The sequence below is a fragment of the Macrobrachium rosenbergii genome, chromosome 7, assembly GCF_040412425.1.
Source record: "Macrobrachium rosenbergii isolate ZJJX-2024 chromosome 7, ASM4041242v1, whole genome shotgun sequence".
In the NCBI taxonomy this organism is placed as follows: Eukaryota; Metazoa; Arthropoda; class Malacostraca; order Decapoda; family Palaemonidae; genus Macrobrachium; species Macrobrachium rosenbergii.
This window is the reverse complement of record NC_089747.1, coordinates 3,989,260-4,012,389: the sequence shown is the minus strand read 5'-3', so window position 1 is coordinate 4,012,389 and position 23,130 is coordinate 3,989,260. Positions and strand designations below refer to the sequence as shown.

At 36.9% G+C, this 23,130-nt stretch overlaps 1 protein-coding gene across 4 annotated transcripts in view; it reads right to left on the bottom strand.

Annotated features, from left to right (window-relative positions):
• The window catches only part of LOC136840036 (Na(+)/citrate cotransporter-like), a 73,351-nt gene that overhangs the window by 2,399 nt on the left and 47,822 nt on the right, over window positions 1-23,130 (bottom strand). For 2 of the 4 annotated variants that reach the window (XM_067106343.1, XM_067106340.1), the window contains 7 exons: window positions 10,616-10,734; window positions 9,408-9,657; window positions 7,606-7,736; window positions 6,235-6,383; window positions 5,488-5,667; window positions 4,188-4,307; window positions 774-1,004 (listed from right to left, as the gene is read on the bottom strand). In XM_067106343.1, coding sequence (XP_066962444.1) covers window positions 774-1,004; window positions 4,188-4,307; window positions 5,488-5,667; window positions 6,235-6,383; window positions 7,606-7,736; window positions 9,408-9,657; window positions 10,616-10,732 — 1,178 coding nt within the window. In that variant the 5' untranslated portion in view covers window positions 10,733-10,734. Of the gene's footprint in view, window positions 1-773; window positions 1,005-4,187; window positions 4,308-5,487; window positions 5,668-6,234; window positions 6,384-7,605; window positions 7,737-9,407; window positions 9,658-10,615; window positions 10,735-13,739; window positions 13,856-18,587; window positions 18,813-23,130 lie in introns of those variants that run through there. The other 2 variants (XM_067106344.1, XM_067106341.1) reach the window with 2 other exon arrangements.

Sequence of the window (23,130 nt, the reverse complement as noted above, 5' to 3'; positions counted from 1 at the left end):
GGCAAATTAAATCGAATCTGAATCAACTAGTCATATCCACTTTGAAGCCTTTTTTGTCTATACCTTTAATAGACAACTGATTTGCCTATTGCACTCTGTTATTTCTAAAAGGATATAAAGTTTGTAAAATGCTTTCTGATGAAACGATTCATGATATTTTAAAAGTCATTCACACATTTTCTTTGGTTTATTCGGCCGGTATCAGCGTCAGTTAGGACTAGTTTTTGTTGTGCAAGACACTGATTTGAAATTTCGAGCTTACCAATCGTTATTTGTGATACATGATGAACGTCCTGTCTTTCAAAATTATAAGGAATGGAATTTCCTTTAATTTTTTTAAATGATAAATGCTCTTTAATGGTGTAGGCTATTCATCTATTTTACTTGTGAAACATCACTTCAAGTGTCCTGACCGGTCTAAGGAAAGTCGCATATTTCAAAAAGTTTCTTTCCCACTCAAAGACTGATCAATAATAAGATATCTTGTAAAAATATGATCTATAATCTATACAGTCAATGGAAGTAAAAACTGGGATCTTTCCTAGATAGTGACCCCCTAGAGTTTTCTGGGGTCGTTATCTAGGACCACGGTCTAGTACTCCAGGACTATCTATTGTGTTTTTTGGGGGTAATTATCTTTAAGATTGTTTGTTTTTACGGTAATCCCTAACGGGCTTGTGCTAAACACGTCGCAAAGGTGGATGCATACCGGGTTAAAACCCGTGGGGATCACTATCTGACTAGATTGTATCAGAATATATGAAAGAACTCACAGCTTATTTTCACGGCTCTTGCCGAAGAGATGAGCCCAGCCGTTGATGAATCCGGGACTTCGGAACACCCACAGGAACACCAGGACGACGAAGAAAGTGGAGACTATCGCCTCGTGCTGGGTAATGGGCCCAAGGGCTCGATACTGACTCAGGAGGAATTCTCTGATCGACTGTTGTTGGTTTTCGTCGAGCTCGTCAGCATCATCCTCACGCTTCTTCTTTTTGCAAAAACTTGGAAGAAGAGGAATGCCGTTGGTGCTCTCTGGTGAAGGAACCGTTACAAAGGCAAATCTCGACTACTACAACTACTACTGCTACTATTACTACTACTACATCGCATTCTGATACAGCTGACTTCAAGACTTGGAAGAAGAGGAATGCCGTTGGTGCTATCTGGCAAAAGAGCCGTTTCAAAGGCAAATCCCAACTAATACAACAACAGCTACTACTATATCGCATTCTGATACAACTGACTTTAGGCGAACGGGGAGAGAGAGAGAGAGAGAGAGAGAGAGAGAGAGAGAGAGAGAGAGAGAGAGAGAGAGAGAGAGAGAGAGAGGGAAGCATCCGTTAAAGATGGCCTTAAAGTTGAGCACAGAGGGAGGGGAGCGAAATAAATCAATTTTCTCGTCTGACACCCATCTGAGGCATTTCCGATGTCGCATATAGGAAATGTCAGTACGCTCAGTATATAGTTACTGTTAACGGATACGTTCATTAAAAACAGATAGGTTTATCAGAAACAGATAGGTTTATTAGAAACAGATAGGTTTATCAGAAACAGATAGGTTTATTAAAACAGATAGCTTTGTTAAAAGCACATAGGTTTACTAAAAACAGATAGGTTTACTAAAACAGATAGGTTTATTAAAACATGTTTACTAAAAGCAGATAGGTTTACTAAAACGGATAGTTTTATTAGAAACAGATAGGCTTACTAAAAACAGACAGGTTTATTAAAACGTTTACTAAGAGCAGATAGGTTTACTAAAACAGATACGTTTACTAAAAACGGATAGGTTTACTAAAAACAGATAGGTTTAATAAAACTGATAGGTTTATTAAAACAGATAGGTTTACTAAAAACAAGTAAACAGGTAGGTTTATTAAAACAGAAAGGTTTATTGAAAAAGATAGGTTTGCTAAAACAGATAGGTTTACTAAAACAGATAGGTTTACTATAAACAGATAAGTTTGCTAAAAGCAAATAGATTTATTAAAAACAGATAGGTTTACAAAAACAGATAGGTTTACAAAAAAGATAGGTTTATAAAAACAGATGGTTTACTATAAACAGATAGGTTTGCTAAAAGCAAAAAGGTTTATTAAAAACACACAGGTTTACTTAAACAGATAGGTTTACTAAAAACAGATAGGTTTATTAAAAAAAGACAGATTGACTAAAAAACAGATAGGCCTATGGAACAGATGAAATAATGAAAACTTTCAACAGGGGTGCATTAACTTTATAATTCTACCCAAAGTTCTTCCTTTTTCTCCGTGTAACAAGAACCCACTGTTAAGGACATATACTGTCCACCAAAAGCACTTCATGAAAGGAACAAGAGAGGGCACCTAGGGATTGCAAACCTCCGCCAATACGATTAACGTAGTTACTTCAATACTCTGAGTCATATATGTTTTTTCACGTATAGAAAGACGCGATTAGCACAGACGAATACAAGCTTTTGATAATCATAGGTAGACCAATAGCCTATGTTTTCTTTTTCTGTGTCAGCAGAAAGATACTATCTTTCCCAAATACGCATCAGTGACGGTAATAATAAACAAAGCGATGAAAAATAATCCGAGATTTATTTGTTTGTCCATTTGTCTTCAAATCATCTAAAAATATCTGTGAATGAAATTCGATAAAACCTACAACATTTTGTTTTTCATTTATGAAATTCTGAGTACTGTTGACAAATTCGGGAGCTTTCATCAGATTTTATGTTAACCCGGGATTGACGAGACAATTGCAGGCTTACGAATGAATGCACAGGTTTACGTTAATTTCCTTAAACTTAACTGGATTCAAAGGACTTATTCACTTTGGTATCAGTTGAAAATGATGTATTATGCAATAAAATTTGAGTTTTAGACTTGGGTGTTGGTATTACAGAGATGGCACAGGTATCAGTCAGCCATATGTATTAAGCTAATGTAAGCTAGCTTTTCTTTTTTTTTTTTTAGGTACCAGTATAAGACCAATTTAATAGTCATCACACACGCTCAGACAACATATCATCATTATTATTTTTCCTTCCTCTCAAACGTGCAAATGTCGAGTATCAACTTTTCTCCTTTGACATGTGTTACCAGATTTATAACAGTATTTTTAGGTTCTATTAGTCTAAATTGCTGCCATCTATCTACCTGTTCCGTAATTTTGACATTTACCATAAACCAACGACGAATGCTTCTCAAACGTTATGGAATTGGAATATAAAACTTAGGCATATGGCCAAGCGCTGGCACCTATGAGGTCATTCAGCGCTGAAAATAATGTTGCAATGATGTCAGGAGACGGGTGGAAAGGAAGACGGAAGAAAGAGAATAGGAACGGAGGTATAGTAAAAGGAATGCAGGGGTTGCAGCTTGGGCTGAAGGGATGCCGCAAAAAACCTTCAGTAATGCCTACAGTCTCAAACGTTTTGGGTATTCAGTTAGTTAAATGTTGCCTTTTTGTCCACTAGGCTGGGTTAGTTGCCTACAGACGAGATATGCGCTTAGCCAGGTAGGATGCAGAATCGTTTGTTAGGTTAGATAAAGGAAGGTTAGGTCAGAATATATACCCAGCTTTAAGAAGTGCCTTTGGGTTATATCAAGTCAGGGTATGTCACACAACTAATATTTTTTTTACTTGCTATCATATATTTTTGTCATGATTCATACGAAATACTTCCCGCATCTTCCGCAAATTAAAATTAAGATTGTGGGACCCAGAGCGAACCCAGGTTGGTAAGAAATGTTCCTTGGTTGCTTTGGTTATAACAGGTCACAGAAAGTTGGCTAGGCAAGGAAAACATGGCTGAATTGTGTTTTATTTTGTGTATTTTCATATATTTTGAAGGATTTTCGATAAAATTTAGATGAAAATTTAAAGTAACTCTTATTGGGGGATGGTTCAATATTGAGATCTTTCAGAGTACATGAAAATTCATCAGGAAACCATATTTCAGCGCGTTTAGACATCCCAGAGCTGAATTACATCTACCAAGTTTGCCTAGGCTAACCTGGTAGAGTAGCGTTACTAGTTGAGAGTACCATAGGCTATTTTCAGCTAGTAGCATTGCTCCTCGTTCAATATACCCGAGAACGTCTGTTATTCTTATTTTATTTTATTTCTGCCGTTAAACTCAATATGGGTATAACAACGCCTGAGTCTAAAATCAGAGTTTTTTACAGACTTACCCAGACGTTCTGCAGAAAATCTGAAGCCAAAACCATCCCAGTGCCGTGCACACGAGCATTCCTGGAATATTGAACATCATCCACGACGCGAAGTTGAGTCCAGTCCCCTCTCCAAAAGTGCTGTGGAATACAGTTTGTGGTTGTTGTGAAACTGACACACACACAAAGATATATGCATATATATATGAGCGTATGTATGTCATATATATAATTCTTTCAACATACTCCTTTTCTCATCACATCTTTAGGGGTGAGGTTAATGGCCAAATACCCTTTTCTCTTGACCCCAGCAGATGTGGGGTGAACTGGTGTATATAATTATATATATATATATAGATAAATATTATATTATATACACACACACACACACACACACACACATATATATATATATATATATATATATATATATATATATATATATATATATATATATATATGTATATAGATTCCATGTGCAGTAATTTAATCCTACGTTTCTGTGACCTTATGTCACATCATCAGGGACATCTATAAATGAAATATCAGACATTAGAGTGCTTTCAAAACATTAAGCAAATACATGAAAATATATGCACTGAAATACACTTAAAAATTATATATAAAAAAACCACGAAATTAAAATGATATAAAAATGAATTAGGCACTAAGTAAAATCACAGACACACTAAAAACTATGCAATAAATTACACATACATTAAACATAAAAGAAGAGAATTTAAAATTGCACAATAAAAAAGGGATAAACAAAACCAATAAGTAAAATCACAGACACACTTGCGGGAAAAACACCAACCTTTCAAAGCAAAAGTAAAAAGCACACTAAAATTCATATAAACGTACAGACCAGAGAACCGAAAATATAAACAACCAAATTAGGCAACAAACAGTGGAACAGCCGTAGTTTGGTGATTAAGAGAAGGAACTTTCAATTTGATATTGAGGCTCTCTAGTATAAGCACTTCTGATGTTTCTTTTGCTTGGCCTATAATTTTGAAATAATCACACTTAATAAGTGTTTTACAGTTGTTAGCATGGTTTCTGATGTTGGACAATTCCGGCCTGGATAGTCTGCAGCCAGTACGACGACTTATTCCAATATGGGAATCAGCTCTCACCTTGCTTGTTTTCCTGCACCCATTCCTTTTAACATGTTGAAAAAATCTTCCTGTTCTTCGCCTGTATAATATATATATATATATATATATATATATATATATATATATATATATATATATATATATATATATATATATATATATATATATATATATAATCATATTACAAATGAATGACGTACTTCTGAAGTATACTAAACACCACTATGCTGGGGCCACAGCCTAGAGGGGACCCAGTTCCTCCTATGTTAGCTGCAAAAGCCACTCCCAGGAAAAACATCTTCTTTATGGCGTGACGAGATTCTCTAGACCTAGGCCGAGTCTTGTGTGAGTAACTTAATCGCCTTGATGCTACGTGACAGCTGGAAAATGGAAAATGAGAGGAAATTAGGAACACAGCGTTTTTTTTTATACTGCTAAACTTCATAAGTTGATTTCTGATCTCGTAAGTTCAGTATTGTTCACTAGGGACCCCAATGCATAAGTCCTCAAAATTGACCAGTGTTGGCATTTTGCTTGAAACAGCAATAAATTTTCTGTTTTTTTTTGTGTGGATAAATTAAATCTTATTTTCAGCGTTCACTTTTTTTTCTACAGAAATAGAATCTAAATATGGATTGACGTAATAATAATAATGATATCATTATTATCATTATTATTCAGAAGATGAACCATATTCATATGGAACGATCCCACAGGGGCCATTGACTTGAAATTCAAGCTTCCAAAGAAAGCAGTGTTCATTAGAAAGTAACAGAAGGTAATAGGAAATACAGAAAGAGGAAAACAGTTCTTAGAAAAAACGGATAAACCTACAAACTGATCAATGAATAAAAATGTAAGTAAAAAGTATTAAGATAAAAAAAACTGAATTGTACTAGGGTAGTAATGCATTGTATATGAGCCTCGGTCAGGATAAAACGCCTTACTCAGCAGGTTCTTCGTATTTTAGGGATCCTTCCTCCTGTTCCAACAATCTATTCTGGCTCTTTTCTGGTTCCATGAACCGAGTTTCTTCATGCGGTTCTTCGTCTCCAGGTTCCAGGGCTTCCTTGCGACTTGTTTGTGCCACTTTTGTCTGAAAGGGATGCAAAAAAATTAGAAAAATAATGTTCTTATCAATTTGGCCGAAGGACAGGACAGGGGCTTTAATGTTGATGTGGTGGGGTAAATAAACAAAAGAAGGATTTGTAGGAGAAGAGCAGCGTGTGTTAGACAAAAGAGAGGTTGTATGAATCAAATATTTGCAATTAAGATCTCGAAAAATATGTAAGTTCTGTCTCACAGACTAGACAGAGGTAAGCAAATCTGCTTTCATTCATTGTGGAAGACTTATGTTAGCTTTCTCAAATGCAATGACACGGATTAAAGTTTAATAAGATTTAACTTATACTTTCTAACTGTCATTTTCCATGCTGTGTGGATAAAGGATACAGCTGCTATTGATGTTTAAGTGAAAAATGAAGTTTTTCCCGCAGTTTCGTTAATCTCCTTTCCCAAAATGGACAACTAACAAACAACGGCAGTGGTAAGGTTCTTGCCTACCAGTCGAGATGACCGGGGTTCAAATCCCGCCGCTCAATGGCGGCTTGGGGATGGTGCCATTGCATAAACCTGGTGGCCTCCCAACCTAGTGGTCTGAAAATTCGAGAGGCTTAGTAAGAAAATAGGTACCAGCCCTTGGGCTGGGGTGTTAAACAGTGGGCATAGCGACACACTGGCCACATGTCTTAGGTAATGGGACTTCTCCCCCACTGGCTGTCGGCCTAAGAAACCGGAGTTCAGCGCCGGCCCGATGAGCCTTGCAAGGCCCAGAAGGTCTTTAAAGGTGTTTCAGGCTGCGCAAAAATGCTGACTTCTGGTGCTGTTGATGTTCAGGGTTTCTACTTTATACAAATGCTGTATCTTTATTCGTTACTAACTCAGAGAGGAAAAAATTAGTCCTTTTAAAGCTAGTGCAGTAACCCTAAGGAAGACAAAGAATTGCTTTGATTTCGAGGTCATACACTTGATTTATTTACCATCGTTACTTGGCTTCGTGGTCAGAGCTGATTTCAGTCTTCCCCTACATCATTTCTCAAGTTCAGGGTCAAATCCCAAGTTTATGATGGCACTGAGGGAATTGGAGTTGTTGACTAGCAAGCTGGTAGAAAGGAAACGGGAACGAAGGTAAAGTAAAAGGGTAAAAAGTGGGTGCAAGCTGGGTGCCGAAAGGACGCTGCAAACAGGGACGCTCCTATAGGCCTATGCTTTTCTCCATTTAGAAAAGGATGAAAATAAAGGGGTGGCAAACGACTGACCTCTTCAATTTTCTCGACAACAGCCTCCACGATTGGCACCATCATAGCTGCTGTGGCTGTGTTGGATATCCACATGGAGAGGAAGGTGGTGATGAGCATGAGGCCGGCCAGAAGACGCTTGGGACTTTGGCCTGGACGAAGAAGAAGAAGAAAAAAAAGAGTAATTTTTAAAATTAAAAAAAATTTTAAATGTGGGGTAGAATCGAGCCAGAACTGTCGTATGTTAATGCAGTCAGCTGATTCAAATTACCGTTCGTATAGTAAACATTATTTTCCTAGTGGAAATTCTGATCAGTAGCTTTCTTACAGGAAAGGATAATGAATTGAATCAACATGAGTGTGTAAAAAAAAAGGGGAAAATTCGACTTACTTATATTCAAGGGATTGAAAGAGAAATCCACAAGATTCCTGTGTATAACTTGTTTACTTGTAAATATTTACATATTATTTGAATCTCGAGTACTTTCAGGTCCTAACTGTGACCCTTTTTCAAGTTTTTGTTTGGTTCATTCAAGGGATTCTTTCGAAAACTGTTAAGTAGCCAAATTATTTCTCCGCCCCACAAAAAACAAGATATCTTTGTATTAATATGAATAAAATGCACTAGTTTTTATTGTACAAATCTTCTCGTTAAATCAGATAATTTCTACGAGAAAATAGTGAGAAAAAAATTAAGGAAAAAGAACTTTAGCTAAAACATTTGCTTTACACGCGATCAAGTAAATGGCATCGCCCACGGTTTGATTAAAATTAAGGATAATAATGACGTATTGAGCGGGCATACCTGCAAATTCTACTTGTAGACTCTTTTCTAAGGCACGGGCATGCCCACGTAAAGCTTAAAATGACATAACATTCAATAAATTATGATAATATAATCTAAATTTCATGCCTATGAGACGCGAGTAAAAGCTTTCAAAAATAATTGACACAAAACATGGATTTAAAATTGTTCCGTAATACAGTATATTTTTGCTGATACGTCCATGGATTTGTCACTGAACTTACTTACCTCTAGTGCACTATCTTTCTCTCCTTTATGCATTTGCTTCCAATTAAACCCAAATCACGATGAACTCTTCCTACTCCCACTTTTATTTACAATTTTATTCTACTTCTTGATTACCTAATTCATCCTTGTTAGAGTACACGATCTTGCCCTTTGTCCTACGGCTGTACTAAAGAAATTTTTCTTTAATTCTTTACTAAGCCGCTGATTTCATTATCCAGTCGTTTACTTCTTTTGTTGTATTTACTATTCGTCTTTCCCGTGCGCGCGCATCGACCCAAATCCACTAAAGCAAAGAGCCCAAACACGCGATTAAATCCATTTACCTGCATGCACAGAGGCACAAAGAGCCTCTTATGAGATTATAACTACTTACCCACACCACTGAAGCAGCAATCTTCGCTTGGGATCAAATCCCACTCAGACAGAAAGTTTTTTTAGGGGATAAACTCACTCACCCACTGGACCGAGCAGAGAGCTTGTTGTGAGGCTAGAGCCACTTCCCAAAAACCACTGAGACAAAGAGCGTTTTAAAGAGACTAAATCCGCGGGCAACAGAACCACTGAAACAAAGAGCTTTTCAATAAGAATAATTCCACTTTCTAACGCTACCTAAACAAAGAGGTTTTTAACAAGGCTATATCCACTTTCCAAGACCATTGAAACAAAGAGTTTCTTAACGAGACTAATTCCTCCTACAACCACTGAAACAAAAAGCTTTCTAACGAGACTAAACCCACATCAACAGACCCACTGAAACAAAAAGCTTTTGAATGAGGCTACATCCACTCACCCACTCGCAGCAGAACGAAGAGCGCAATCCTCTTGTGTAGATTACAGTGCTCGACGGCCACAGCCATCATGAGTCCCCCAAGGAACAGGACGGTGGTCTCTTTCATGTACACGATGCACACAGTCTTCGTTCCAAGGACCCCCAGGGTAGGGAAGGCGACGACAGGGATCAAAGCGGTCACTGACAAGGGCAAGACTTCGGAGATCCAGTAGGTCGCCATGATGAGGATCACGTACGCACATCGGAATTCCTGCGGAAGGGGTCAGAAAATTGGAAGATCTTGCAAAAGAGGAAGGAAACTAGTTCAGGTTCTTGCAAAAGGGTAAGAAAACTGGAGGATTTGGCAAAAGGTAAAAAAAAAAACCGGGAAGTTCTTGGGAAAGGGTCAGAGAGCTGGGAGTTCTTGAAAAAGGGGTCAGAAAACTGGAAGTTAGTGAGAAAGGGTCAGAAAACTGGAAGCTCCCACAAAAGGGTCAAGAAACTGGAAGTTCCTGCAAAGGGTCCGTGAAAGGGTCAGAAAACTGGAAGTTCTTGTTAAAGGGTCAGAAAACTAGAAGTTCCTGCAAAAGGGTCAGAAAACTGGAAGTTCTTGTTAAAGGGTCAGAAAACTGGAAGTTCCTGGAAAAGGGTCAGAAAACTGGAAGCTCTTATAAAGGGCGAAGAGGTCAGAAGACTGGAAGTTCCTGCAAATTGGTAAGAAAGCTGGAAATTTTTATGAGGGGGTCAGAAAACTGGAAGTCCCTGCGAAAGTGTCAGAAAATTGGAAATTGCAAAAGGGTACTGTGAAGGGTCAGAAGAATGAAAGTTCCTGCAAAAGTCAGAAAACTGGAAGTTCCTGCGAAAGGGTCAGAAAACTGAAAGCGCCTGTTGTTGCAGACTAAGCTGGCCTTATGCCAGCACTGGCTCTTGCTCCTTGAGCAGTCTGCAATGTGAAGACAGTTAACATTCGACAATTGTTCAAGTGCACAGAACATTACTAACTGAAAAGAATGACTCTTGATGACATACAGAAACTGGAGTCTTGACAGAAAGTGGACCTCCAGAATAAAGATGATCATTCACGTTAAATTATGATAAAAAAAGCTAATTTAAAACAAGAAATATCTGCAACAAGCTCATTAAGAATTAAATAAAGATGACTTTCAACGATACATGACAGAAATATCCATGAAATTATGGAAAAAAGACGACTAAGCAGCAGTACTTACGGCCGTTCGTCCTATGATAATCACAGGTAGAAGAATCAAAGGTGTTAGGATCAACAAAATGGATTGCCAATTTTGTCTCATCCCTCTTATGAAGGGAAATTCAGATAGCTTGCCCATAACTGCAAAAGAAGAGAGGAAATATTATTATATATATACACACACACATATATTTGTACATACATGTACCTGTATATATATATATATATATATATATATTATAGAGAGAGAGAGAGAGAGAGAGAGAGAGAGAGAGAGAGAGAGAGAGAGAGAGAGAGAGAGTGAGAGAGATTCTGTGAAATTCAGTTACTCATGATAAACACACACACACACACACACACACACACACACACACACACACATATATATATATATATATATATATATATATATATATATATATATATAAATATATATATATATATATATATATATATATATTTTTTTTTTTTTTTTTTTTCTAATCTCAATTTATGTCTCTATCTCGCAAAAAAAGAAAAATCTTGAGATTATTTTGGCCAGCCATTTCTTTCAACTTAAGAAGGTGGTCAAGGTAGTAACTCTATCTGTTTTGAAATAAACAAATTCTGCCTTTTAAAGAATTAAATTCCTTCTCATTTCACAAATTCCTCATTCGTCAACACAAACATTCTTCTTTCTTCTTGCTCTGAATTATGTGTTACCAAGTAATTTTTACCAAAAGGCGACAATACACGTTCCATTGAACGAAGCTTGGGACTAAAATATTCCCCAGCACAGACTGAGGAAGGCGTTGAATTTCCACAGGACAAAATGAGAACAGTATATATATATATATATATATATATATATATATATATATATATATATATATATATATATATATATATATATATATATTATGGCATTTAACGTGATTCCACAATTGCCCTCGTGGTTCTGTGGGATTCTTGGAGCATGCGCAGTAACAAGAAATATAGGCCGAATGCCTCATGCTCGACAATTTCCTGTGAGTGCTGTATTTCTGGGAATATTTTTAATGCAACGCGAGGATCTTAACCTGGCCCATTTATTCTTGTAACCAGATGAGATAATATGATAAATTTTGCATAAAATACTATCTTTATGCTAAACTCACTGGCCTGGTTACATTACTCTAGACTATAGCCAGACTTACTGGTTTGGTTAAGCCTGTCACTGATTTTGTTACGGTGTTTTGGTATAGATCCAGACTCACTGGTCTGGTTACACTGCTTTAGAATAAAGGCCAGACCAATTGGTCTGGGTGCACTACTTTGTTCTTAACCGGACCAGTGGTTGGCTATAGTCTAGAGTAGTGTAACCAGGCCAGTGAGTCAAGCTGTTTTCTAAAGCAGTGTAACTAGATCAGTGAGTTTGGCTTTGTTCTAGAGCATTTTAACCAGACCAGTGATCCAGGCTTGGTTTTGAATTATGTAACCAAGCCAGTGAGTTTGGATGTATGTAAAGCAGTGTAACCTGACCAATGGTCCTGGCTGTATTCTATAGCACTATAGCCAGACCAGTCAGTCTGGCCAATGGATTAGAGGACACTCCCTTTAAAAAGAGTGAGGAAAAATGGATCAAGAGAATCTTATGGGAGTTGGACAGTTAGGTAGGACGAGCCTTAGTATTGCCTACAGTTCTCCACGCGAGGCACGCTAAAGGCAGGTAACTTCTAATTAATTCCTCGGCTTGCTACCGAACCAGATACCTGAGTCATTGTGTTTGTGGGTTATTACCGCAGGGAGGAGAAAGGTGTCAAATTCGTGAGGAAAAATGAGTGACTGTTCATATACAGAGAAGTGTCGCGTCCCTTGAGGAATAATAGCCAACTGAAAAGAAAGTGATAATGTAGGTTATATATATATATACACATGTATATGTATAGTATATATATGTATATATAAATTTATGTATATATATAATTATTTATATATATATACACACACACACACACACACATATATATATATATATATATATATATATATATATATATATATATATATATATATATATATATAACATATATATATTAACAAATATATATATAAACATAAACATGCATATACATACATATATATATATATATATATATATATATATATATATATATATATATATAAACAATAGACGAATTCAGGAAAGTATATTTCAATGACATTAAAATAACCTCGAGTTTTTCATTTCCTTCTATTTTTTGTTATTTGCTAATCTCAGTCGTTTGGAACCCGATTTCTTGGAAATCAAGAGGATTTAAACAAACCTACTTAATCTTACTCTGTTTACTTAAGCAGATTTATCATTTCAGTAACTTTCCATAGGCCTACGTAGTTACTGTAGATCGTTTCAAAGCTCAATTAGTCAAATCCCCTTCTGTGACCTTAATCCTTCATTCTCGTTTCACTTTTGGCTGGAGCATTCTTGTCAGTGTTGACTGTCTCATTCTTCGTTGTTATCTTCATCAGCGTTGCCCTGTTTTCTTATTTCCCCTTTCTATTCCTCATTTTCAGCAATGGTTTTCTTTCTTTCTCAGCTTCCCTCCTAGACGTACTCCGAGTATTTTCGATGTGAGGAATATTTCACGTTGACGTGAAAAGTATCTTGCACTTGCAAAGTTCCTTTCTATTACGTTTTATCTTTAACGTTACACTATCTGGAAATTCATTCCTTTACAGTCATCAGTGGTTTGGCTTCAGGACCATTAGGCCTACTTGTCTTCAAGAGTCACAGGACATACATCACTAGCGCTGCCATCAGGAAACAAAAAGGAGTGATCTCCTTTTGTTTTTGAAAGAATTGCATAAAACAGAATACCCTGTCACCCCGGTCTTTCTTCTAACATGAGTTCACTTCAGCCAGGTAACAAGGCTGCTATTTTAAGCGTCAGTCATATAATCTGATGTGTTTTTTCTTTCCTATAGAATTATGGACCTCCCTGCCCTCTCCCTTTCTAAACTAATTCTCTCATTACGTTGGCTGACTTGCATTATCACTGCTCGATAATAAGAGAAGAAGAACAATCACTAGAAGCAAGAGCTCTATAGAACAGTCTAGGTCTAGGATATACAGTACCCTTGATCAAACAGATGACATCTGTCTTAGCTATAGAAATAAGTTACTTAACTGCAGCGAGATACGACGATTAGAGAATCCGCGTCCTTCCAGTAAGTGTTGCAACTTAGAAGTCATGAAATTCTTATAGAACCAGCAGAGTAATGCGAGTCTAAAAGGCGCCCGCCTGAGACTAATACCACAAAACCACATCACTTGACAATGGGACTGTGTGGAAGTGGGACATTTTCAGTGGAGAGTCAACGGTTCGTTTTCTGTTTCCATGTAGCTACCAGTCTGTTGGATTTCGTAAGCTAAATGTTTGTAATGCTGCTGACGTCGCCATCGGTGGAAAATATGTTGTTTATTGTCATCTAGGATGAAAGTATTACGAAATAAAGGCTCGGGAATTCAAATAAAAGATGACGAAGCTAGGCGTCAATGGTCACCGGACGAGCACCTAGAATTCACAAGGTAGCTTCGACGTGGCGGGAATTAATAGGGAACAGCCTTTGTTGCTTCTGCCGAGAGAGAGAGAGAGAGAGAGAGAGAGAGAGAGAGAGAGAGAGAGAGAGAGAGAGAGAGAGATTAAATTGAAGGCTGATTACTATGTCATATTCCCTAGACTTATAAATGTCCACAGATTTAACAATACCTTATAATAAAAATAATTTATTAGCAACTTACTATAAAGTAGCTTTATTTCATATCACTCTCTTATTCTATAAAGTATTAAATAAAAATCTTATCTTATATTGTGGAAATACTGTTCTCGTGCTGTTCAGTGGCAAATAAACCTCGTACTCTGTAATGAAAGAACTCTCTACTTCGTGATAGAAAAAAAAGAGGTGTCTATTATTTCCATATGAAATTCACCCACTATTTTCTTGTTCAGTTTTGCAATGGTGAATTTTCGTATCTATCTATATATTTATCTATCTGTCTATCTATCTATCTATATACACACACATATGCATATATATATATATATATATATATATATATATATATATATGTATATATACTGTATATGTATATATATATATATATATATATATATATATATATATATATATATATAGATAGATAGAAAGATAGATAGATAGATAGATAGATATGAATATCACCATTACAAATCTGAACAGAAAAATAGTGGCTGAATTACAAAGCGGATTAATGAACACCTTCCTTCATTTTTTATCACAAAGCAAAGAGCTCTTGCATTACAGAGTACGAAATTTATTTGCCACTGAACAGCACGAGAACAGGCAGTATTGATTCTGTCAACAGCCAGAAAAAAAAAAAAGAAATGCCTAATTCCTCTCGCCCCCCGGGCCATGCAAGCGGGCTATTAACGACCACGGCACTATGGAAAAGTGCTCCCAGCAACTAGTAGTTGAACTGAAGCATGGTTTGGAGTGCCCTGGAACACCGTGATATATTGGACGTGTCCGCTGTCATCACGGAATAAGGAAAAAAGTAGAATCATGACAGGTGTTTTTCGAGGAAAAACATTGTGTTGCACTATGCGAAAGGGCAGTCTTGTGGAGAAGCTTTATTTTGCGTTGTGCTAATAGACAGTCTTGTGGCAATTTTTTTTGACAATCTAAGGTTTATTTCAAACAAGTACTTTTTCCATAACGAATTTATATCATTAGGGACAGAGGGGGCGGGAGAAAAACGCAAAGATAAAGCTTGATAAAAAATAATAATTGGATCTTAGAACAAGAATTGCCAAGAGAGAGAATATTTAGAGGACAGAAGAGCAATAGATCTGGGTGATACAAGAGTGGAAGACGTTAAAGAAAATTTTGTGATTACTGGTGAAAGTCAATGTTCAAGAAGTTAAGTGGGAGATGATATCACTAACGAGACACTGTAGCAAGGTGCATCAGTGTTCCTTGGCTGTCCAAGGTGTGTAAGCCATGTTTAGCTGAGGGAAAGATTCCAGAAAACAGAAACTGGTTTTTGGAATATAAGAACCTAGAAAAACAGCTTATGAAGAAACATAAGCATGCAATGCTATTGTGCTGTGTAACTATGGTGTAGAATTTTTTTTTTAATGATTAGAAGATTTTGTGATTATATTAAAATTTGCATGAAAATTTGTAAAAATAAGAGAGGCAGGGCTGGTGGAAGATTGCTTCTCAAGCAAGGAAAGTTACACCTCCATGACTATTTGATATTTCTACAAGTGGGATGGTAACAGAAATTGTGATGTCAGTTGGTAACAGTGAAGAAAAGTGCAAATACTGATGAGAGCTTTAAATAAAGAACTGAAAGTGAACGTAAGGAAGAATAAGGTTATGAAGATAAATGGAGACCAGGAAGAAGGAACGACAGTTTTACGCATGGATGGTAGGAAGGAGAGAGTAAGTAAAAGCTGATGGCATGGTGAAAGAAGACGCAAGTGATGGATTAGGCAGCAGGATCATAGCAAAAAGTTTCGGAGAGATGTTAAACCAACCCTCCTCTACAGAAGTGAAGTTTGGATGTTAAATGCAATGATACTAAAAGAGGGTGTGACCTTCTGAAATGAATTACTGTTTGGTTGGGCTACATAGCTAAAGAAAGGATGGAAATGAGAGGCAAAGCAGCGTCGAGAAGGTCACCAAAGGTGAAAGTTCAGGGCAAGGGTGTTTTTGAAAACTCGTCGAGTTGATTACCCCATAAGCCGCTCGGATCCCGAATAAGCCCGTGCGAGTATTACCAAGCGGGTATTACGAGCTATGAATTTAATGATAATCTTTACGAGTATTGAAACTCATAATCCCAAATGGGTGTCGGGCTATATTTGGTCGTACGAAATGTAGATAAATTTTTATAATGTCTTTTTGTTCATGTCTAATATTCCAGATAAGTATGATAGGGAACGGTAAGGAAGAAAAGTAAATGGCGATGGAGAGAGAGAGAGAGAGAGAGAGAGAGAGAGAGAGAGAGAGAGAGAGAGAGAGAGAGAGAGAGAGAGAACATTTCAATTATCATGTGAAGGAAAGAGGACTAAGCATATGAAGTGACAGCTAGTGAAGAGAGAGAGAGAGAGAGAGAGAGAGAGAGAGAGAGAGAGAGAGAGAGAGAGAGTTTCAGAAAATTATGCAAGGGAAAAATGCCACACATGAAATGACAAGGAGTAGAGAGAGAGAGAGAGAGAGAGAGAGAGAGAGAGAGAGAGAGAGAGAGAGAGAGAGAGAGAGAGAGAGATATGACTTTTCTATTATCATGTAAAGTGAAATGACTAAACACATTAAATGGCAAGGATTAAAAAGTAAGAGAGAGAGAGAGAGAGAGAGAGAGAGAGAGAGAGAGAGAGAGAGAGAGAGAGAGAGAGCTTTGTAAATTGTAACATGAGTAAATATAAAACAACAACAAAACAATTACGATCAAGCCAAAGAAAATGCCAGGTAAATTCTAGTGACAACGATATATACAGAGAGAGAGAGAGAGAGAGAGAGAGAGAGAGAGAGAGAGAGAGAGAGAGAGAGAGAACATTTCCAATTATCATGTGAAGGAAAGAGGACTAAGCATATGAAGTGACAGCTAGTGAAGAGAGAGAGAGAGAGAGAGAGAGAGAGAGAGAGAGAGAGAGAGAGAGAGAGAGAGAGAGAGAGAGAGTTTCAGAAAATTATGAGGGAAAATGCCTAAGCACATGAAATGACAAGGAGTAGAGAGAGAGAGAGAGAGAGAGAGAGAGAGAGAGAGAGAGAGAGAGAGAGAGAGAGAGATATGACTTTTCTATTATCATGTAAAGTGAAAATGACTAAACACATTAAATGGCAAGGATTAAAAAGTAAGAGAGAGAGAGAGAGAGAGAGAGAGAGAGAGAGAGAGAGAGAGAGAGAGAGAGAGAGCTTTGTAAATTGTAACATGAGTAAATATAAAACAACAACAAAAAAATTACGATCAAGCCAAAGAAAAATGCCAGCACGTAAATTCTAGTGACAACGATATATACAGAGAGAGAGAGAGAGAGAGAGAGAGAGAGAGAGAGAGAGAGAGAGAGAGAGAGAGAGAGAGAGAGAGGAAATCCAGGTAAAACCAGTGCTGCTCAGTGCTTTAAAGAAGGTGGGTGTCGGTCCGTATGGCTCCTCCTCCCTCCTCCCCCCCAACACCACACAACGATCGGATATATATATATATTCGCGCCCCTTAGACCCACTGAAAAACGACCCCAATTGCGTGGGTCCGGGTCACGTCGTAAATCGCCCCCGGAAACGCCTAGTCGAGAGCTAGGTCTAGTCTTCGTGGGTCCTGGGTCCAGAGAACGAAGGACTGAGGTGGTTACGTCGCTCCGGTAGCACGCGAGCGAGCCAGCGAGGACACTTACGACCGAGGTCCAAAAGAGCTTGTAACACCAGGTATCATCCAACACGCGACGTACCTGTGGGAGAGGATACCTGGGTTTTATTAACACGTACCCGCTCTACCCTTAAAGTTGGCGCTAATTGAACAATACCTTCTCTGGTGTGACACTCTGGACTTGGTATGTGGTAAACAACTCCTTTGCTTGTGACACTCTGGACTTGGCAAGAGGGGGAAAAACTCTGCGCAGGAAAACGGTTCCGTTCTGTGGAACTGGGCGGAGGTTATACAAGTGCTCGCCAGTGTGGTGTGTAAGTTCATGGCATTTTAAATCCCTCTGAGAGCAATTCCGTGTTGCGATGGACGTGTAAATATTGAGCGGTCGCGGCACTGGTGATCTTCTGAGAGTGAGTGCCGTGTTACGCAAGAGCTACGGAATACTGCAAAAAAAAAAAAAAAAAGTGCTTTCTGCTCCCTGCTTCTAACTGAATGCCAGTTCGTGTGAATATGATATTACGTTAGTAAACGAACAGCTAAATGTACCCCAAACTTAATTATATTAAATATTATTGGCTTAAACACGAGGAAACTTTATAACAATACAGAATTCTAGCAAACTTACATTTCAAGACTTCACTGGATATTGATCGCGTTTTGTAAGGGAACTAACGATTACCCGGTGAATTAAAGTATGCTTCCTTGTCATCAATCAAGTCTTTTGATACAGCAACGTGCTTCTAAAAGCTTGGTATATCACATCATGAACAGGTGCTTCACTACGATTCACGGAACGAAATGTCAGTGCTCTGTGATTAATGGCCTTCAGTGAACCCGTGCGTGTGTTGCTCTGACAAAAAAAAAAAAAGGAAAACAGTGGTGTTAGATTGTATTTTCACTAGATAGACTAATTGCCTTAAAAAAAATTCGCATGGAATGTACGTAAATGTAACTTGATATAAAAGATTAATAAAATAGAAAACACATGAATATAATTTCCGTAAGCATTTCCTTGACATTAAATGAGTAATACGTGACACAGGAAACGTGGTGATTTTTAAAAACTACTGAGCTAGAGGGCTGCAAATTGGTATGTTGATCATCCACCCTCCTGTCATGAAATATACCGAACTGCAGCCCTCTAGCCTCAGTAACTTTTATTTTATTTAAGGTTAAAGTTAGCCATAAGCGTGCTTCATTTCCACACACGTTTTTATAAAAATAAACGAAAAACAGAAGCAATGCAAAATGAATGATTTCAAGATATATTTTTGGCTTCTCTTGCTATCCGCCAACGCTGTTACGACATTGTACGGTAAGTTACGTTGTAGTATATTCACGTTTTTAGCTTTCTGTAAAAGAAAACTATTGTGCCGGCTTTGTCTGTCCGTCCGCACTTTATTCTGTCCGCCCTCAGATCTTAAAAGCTACTGAGGCTAGAGGGCTGCAAATTGGTATGTTGATCATCCACCCTCCAATCATCAAACATACCAAATTGCAGCCCTGTAGTCTCAGTAGTTTTTATTTTATTTAAGGTTAAAGTTAGTCATAATCTTGGTTCTGGCAACTATATAGGACAGGCCACCACCGGGCCGTAGTTAAAGTTTCATAGGCAGCGGCTCATACAACATTATACCGAGACCACCAAAGCGAGGTCTATTTTGGGTGGCCTTGATAATACGCTGTAGCAGCTGTACAGACAACTCGATTGCGCCGAAGTTATTTTTATTCCAAATTCACCTGAGGGCGTGGAGTCCCCGTCATTGTACGTCAGTCACGAAAAACAGTCATTATCCTCATCAATCTTGACGTTTATTCACAATTTCTGCAGTTGAAGTATGTTTTAAAGGTATACATAAATATTGTCAAATAAACAAAAAAGATAATGAATGGTACGACGGTCATAAATCCTGGAGAAAGCATTATTTTCTCAAAGGAATTCCCAGCTAGAATTTGATAAAGCAGAACTATAAAAGGTTAGAGAGCAGATGTTGTATGAATGTCGTTCAAAGAAGATAAATCACATAGAAAGGTCTGTCAGCCAATAAGATTCGTATAGAAAATGAAAAGCATCAAAATTCTATAATTCTATAATGTATGAATGACTAAAAAGGACACCAGACTTAGATAAATTCGGTAAAGCAACTCAGGTAGTCAATTTACATTCTGAAAGGTCGAGTTTCATTTCAAATTCTCCACTTTCATTATGAAAGGTCGACTTGCATTTTAAAACGTTAACCTTCATTTGAAAAGAGTGACTTTCACTTCAATAGGCCGACTTTCATTTAAAAATGACTTTCATTATAGAAGGCCCACTTTCATTATAAAAGGTCGACTTTCATTCTAAAAGGTCGACTTTCATTATAAAAGGTCGACTTTCCTTTGAAAAAGCTGGTTTGTATTTCAAAAGGTCGACTTTCACTTTAAAAGGCAGACTTAAATTTCAAAACGTCAACTTTCATTTGAAAACGTTGACTTCCATTTCAAAAGGATGACGTTCATTTCAAAAGGCAGACTTACATTTTAAAATGTTGACTTTCATTTTAAAAGGTTGACTTTCATTGTAAAAGGTCGACTTTCATTTTAAAAGGCTGACTTATACTTTAAAACGTTAATTTTCATTTTAAAAGGTTGACATTCATTTCAAAAGGTCAACTTTCATTTTAAAAGGCAGACTTACATATTAAAACGTCAACTTTCATTTAAAAGGTTGACTTTCACTGCAAAAGGTCGAGTTTCATTCTAAAAGGCAGACTTACATTTTAAAACGTTGACTTTCATTTCAAAAGGTCGACTTTCTTTTCAAAAGGTCAACTTTCATTTTAAAAGATCGACTTTTATTTCAAAGCACCAACTTTCATTTCAAAATATCGACTTTCATTTTAAAAGATCGACTTTCTTTTTAAAACGTCGCCTTTCATTGTTAAAGATCGACTTTAATTTCAAACGGTCGACTTTCTCTTCAATGAACCTTAAGGAACTGTATTGCCAGCGCTGGAAAGAAGTCTTAGATAATAGTGAACAGTCTGATAACACTCAATAGTCTGATAATAGTCAATAGTCTGATAATAGTTATTAGTCTGATAATAGTCAATAGTCTGATAATAGATATTAGTCTGATAATAGTTATTGGTCTGATAATAGTCAATAGTCTGATAATAGTTATTAGTCTGATAATAGTTATTAGTCTGATAATAGTCAATAGTCTGATAATAGTTATTAGTCTGATAACAGTCAATAGTCTGATACTATCCAAATTAACGAAAGAAAACGATTTATTTGAACTCTTTTGATGAGCAAACATGTTGTCTTTTATATCACTTTGAAGTTTGTTGAAAAGCTTCGACGTTAAGCCATGATATACATAAATCCACACAAAAGCATTCTTAAGGTATGCAAAACATTTCTCAGCATGCAATAGAGAGAATTAAAAGATGAAGACAACAGACCTATTCAGTAAGAACAGATAAAATATCTGAAGCATTCTTCAAGAAGCAAAGAATTTATCAACATAAAACAGATTGAATTTACTGAATCGTAGCAAGATTCAAAGTATAAATTTATCAACATATAATAGATAGAATTTACTGATTCGTAGCAAGATTCAGCAAATAAAAATTTATTAACATGTAACAGATAGAGTTTATTGAATCGTAGCAAGATTCAGTAAATAAAAATGATCAACATATAACAGGTTGAATTTACTGAACCGTAGCAAGATTCAGAAAATAAAAATGGACAAGTTAAAACATTGAATTTACTGAATCGTAAGAAGATTCAGTCAATAAAAACTATAAACATAAAACAGACTGAGCTTACTGAATCGCAGTGAATCACAGCAAGATTCAGTAAACAAGACGAACAAGATGTTCCTCTCGCCAACATAAATATTAAATATTAATGCAGGAAGACCCACGCCTCCCTCTGCCGGCAGGTGATTCTGTCACTGATCAAGAGTGATGTAAAGGACGCCATAAAGCCTCTTGTTGCTGCTTTTAAAGATGCCTTGCGTATCTATCTGCGCTCCTTCGTGCACCTTATGGTCGAGGGGAAGAGGGATCACGCTCGCGGAAAGGTGCAGTAAGTTGCAAAAGTTTCAGGGAGAAGTTGCAAGCTTTAGTGTGCTCGAAGAGGTGCATTAGAATTCTCAAAAGGTCTCGCACCTTGATACAGCTGACTTTCCGTTTTCCCTCGAGGCTCGAAAATGATGAATATATGACAGGTACACACACATGCAACACACACACACACACACACACACTTACCACGCCTCTAGGTGTAATCTTTTTAATATTGAGAATTTCATGCTCGATCCAAGGGCGGGTGAAATAGTTTAATGTTTGCCCCTAAGTATCTAGTGGTTAGCCGACAGTGGTGTGTTTCAGTCAGGGTGGTGAAATGTATAAAAGTGTATATATATATATATATATATATATATATATATATATATATATATATATATATATATATATATATATATATATATATATATATATATATATATATATATATATATTTATATACATGTAGATTTATACATATATATACGTGGGGGTATTAGAAATATATGCATGTACATGTCTAATCATACACAGATCTATACACGAAAGTATGGAGGTACAAACATTTCCAAAAGAAGTCCAAGCTACATTTACTTACTAACTAGAACATTTTCCCAGAGCCACCCCAGAGAAGTTCTTCATCTACCGGGTGGAATGCGGCTGCACATCCCCAGCCCTTCTTCGGGAACTCTCCTACCAACAGAACCATTCTCTCAGGTCAGACGGCCTTCCTGGAGTGCAAGGTCCATTTGCTTGGAAACAAAACAGTAAGTTATTCATTTTTCACCGTTCAGTCTGACACTTATTTTTTGCTGCTTAGTCGAGAATAGGGATTGTAAAGTAAATATAATTGGCTGTGCTAGGAGTTGGTTACTTTAGCATTGTAATGATTTAGCCTTTGTAGACGAGAAATCTCTTCAGAACAAGCCACCAAGTGGAGATGGAAGTGAACTGATTGTATATATCTATATATATATATATATATATATATATATATATATATATATATATATATATATATATATATATATATATATATAGTTGACAAACTTCTAATTACCTCCACTAAGATGTACAACAATATTTTAATTATTTATTTTTTGTCTC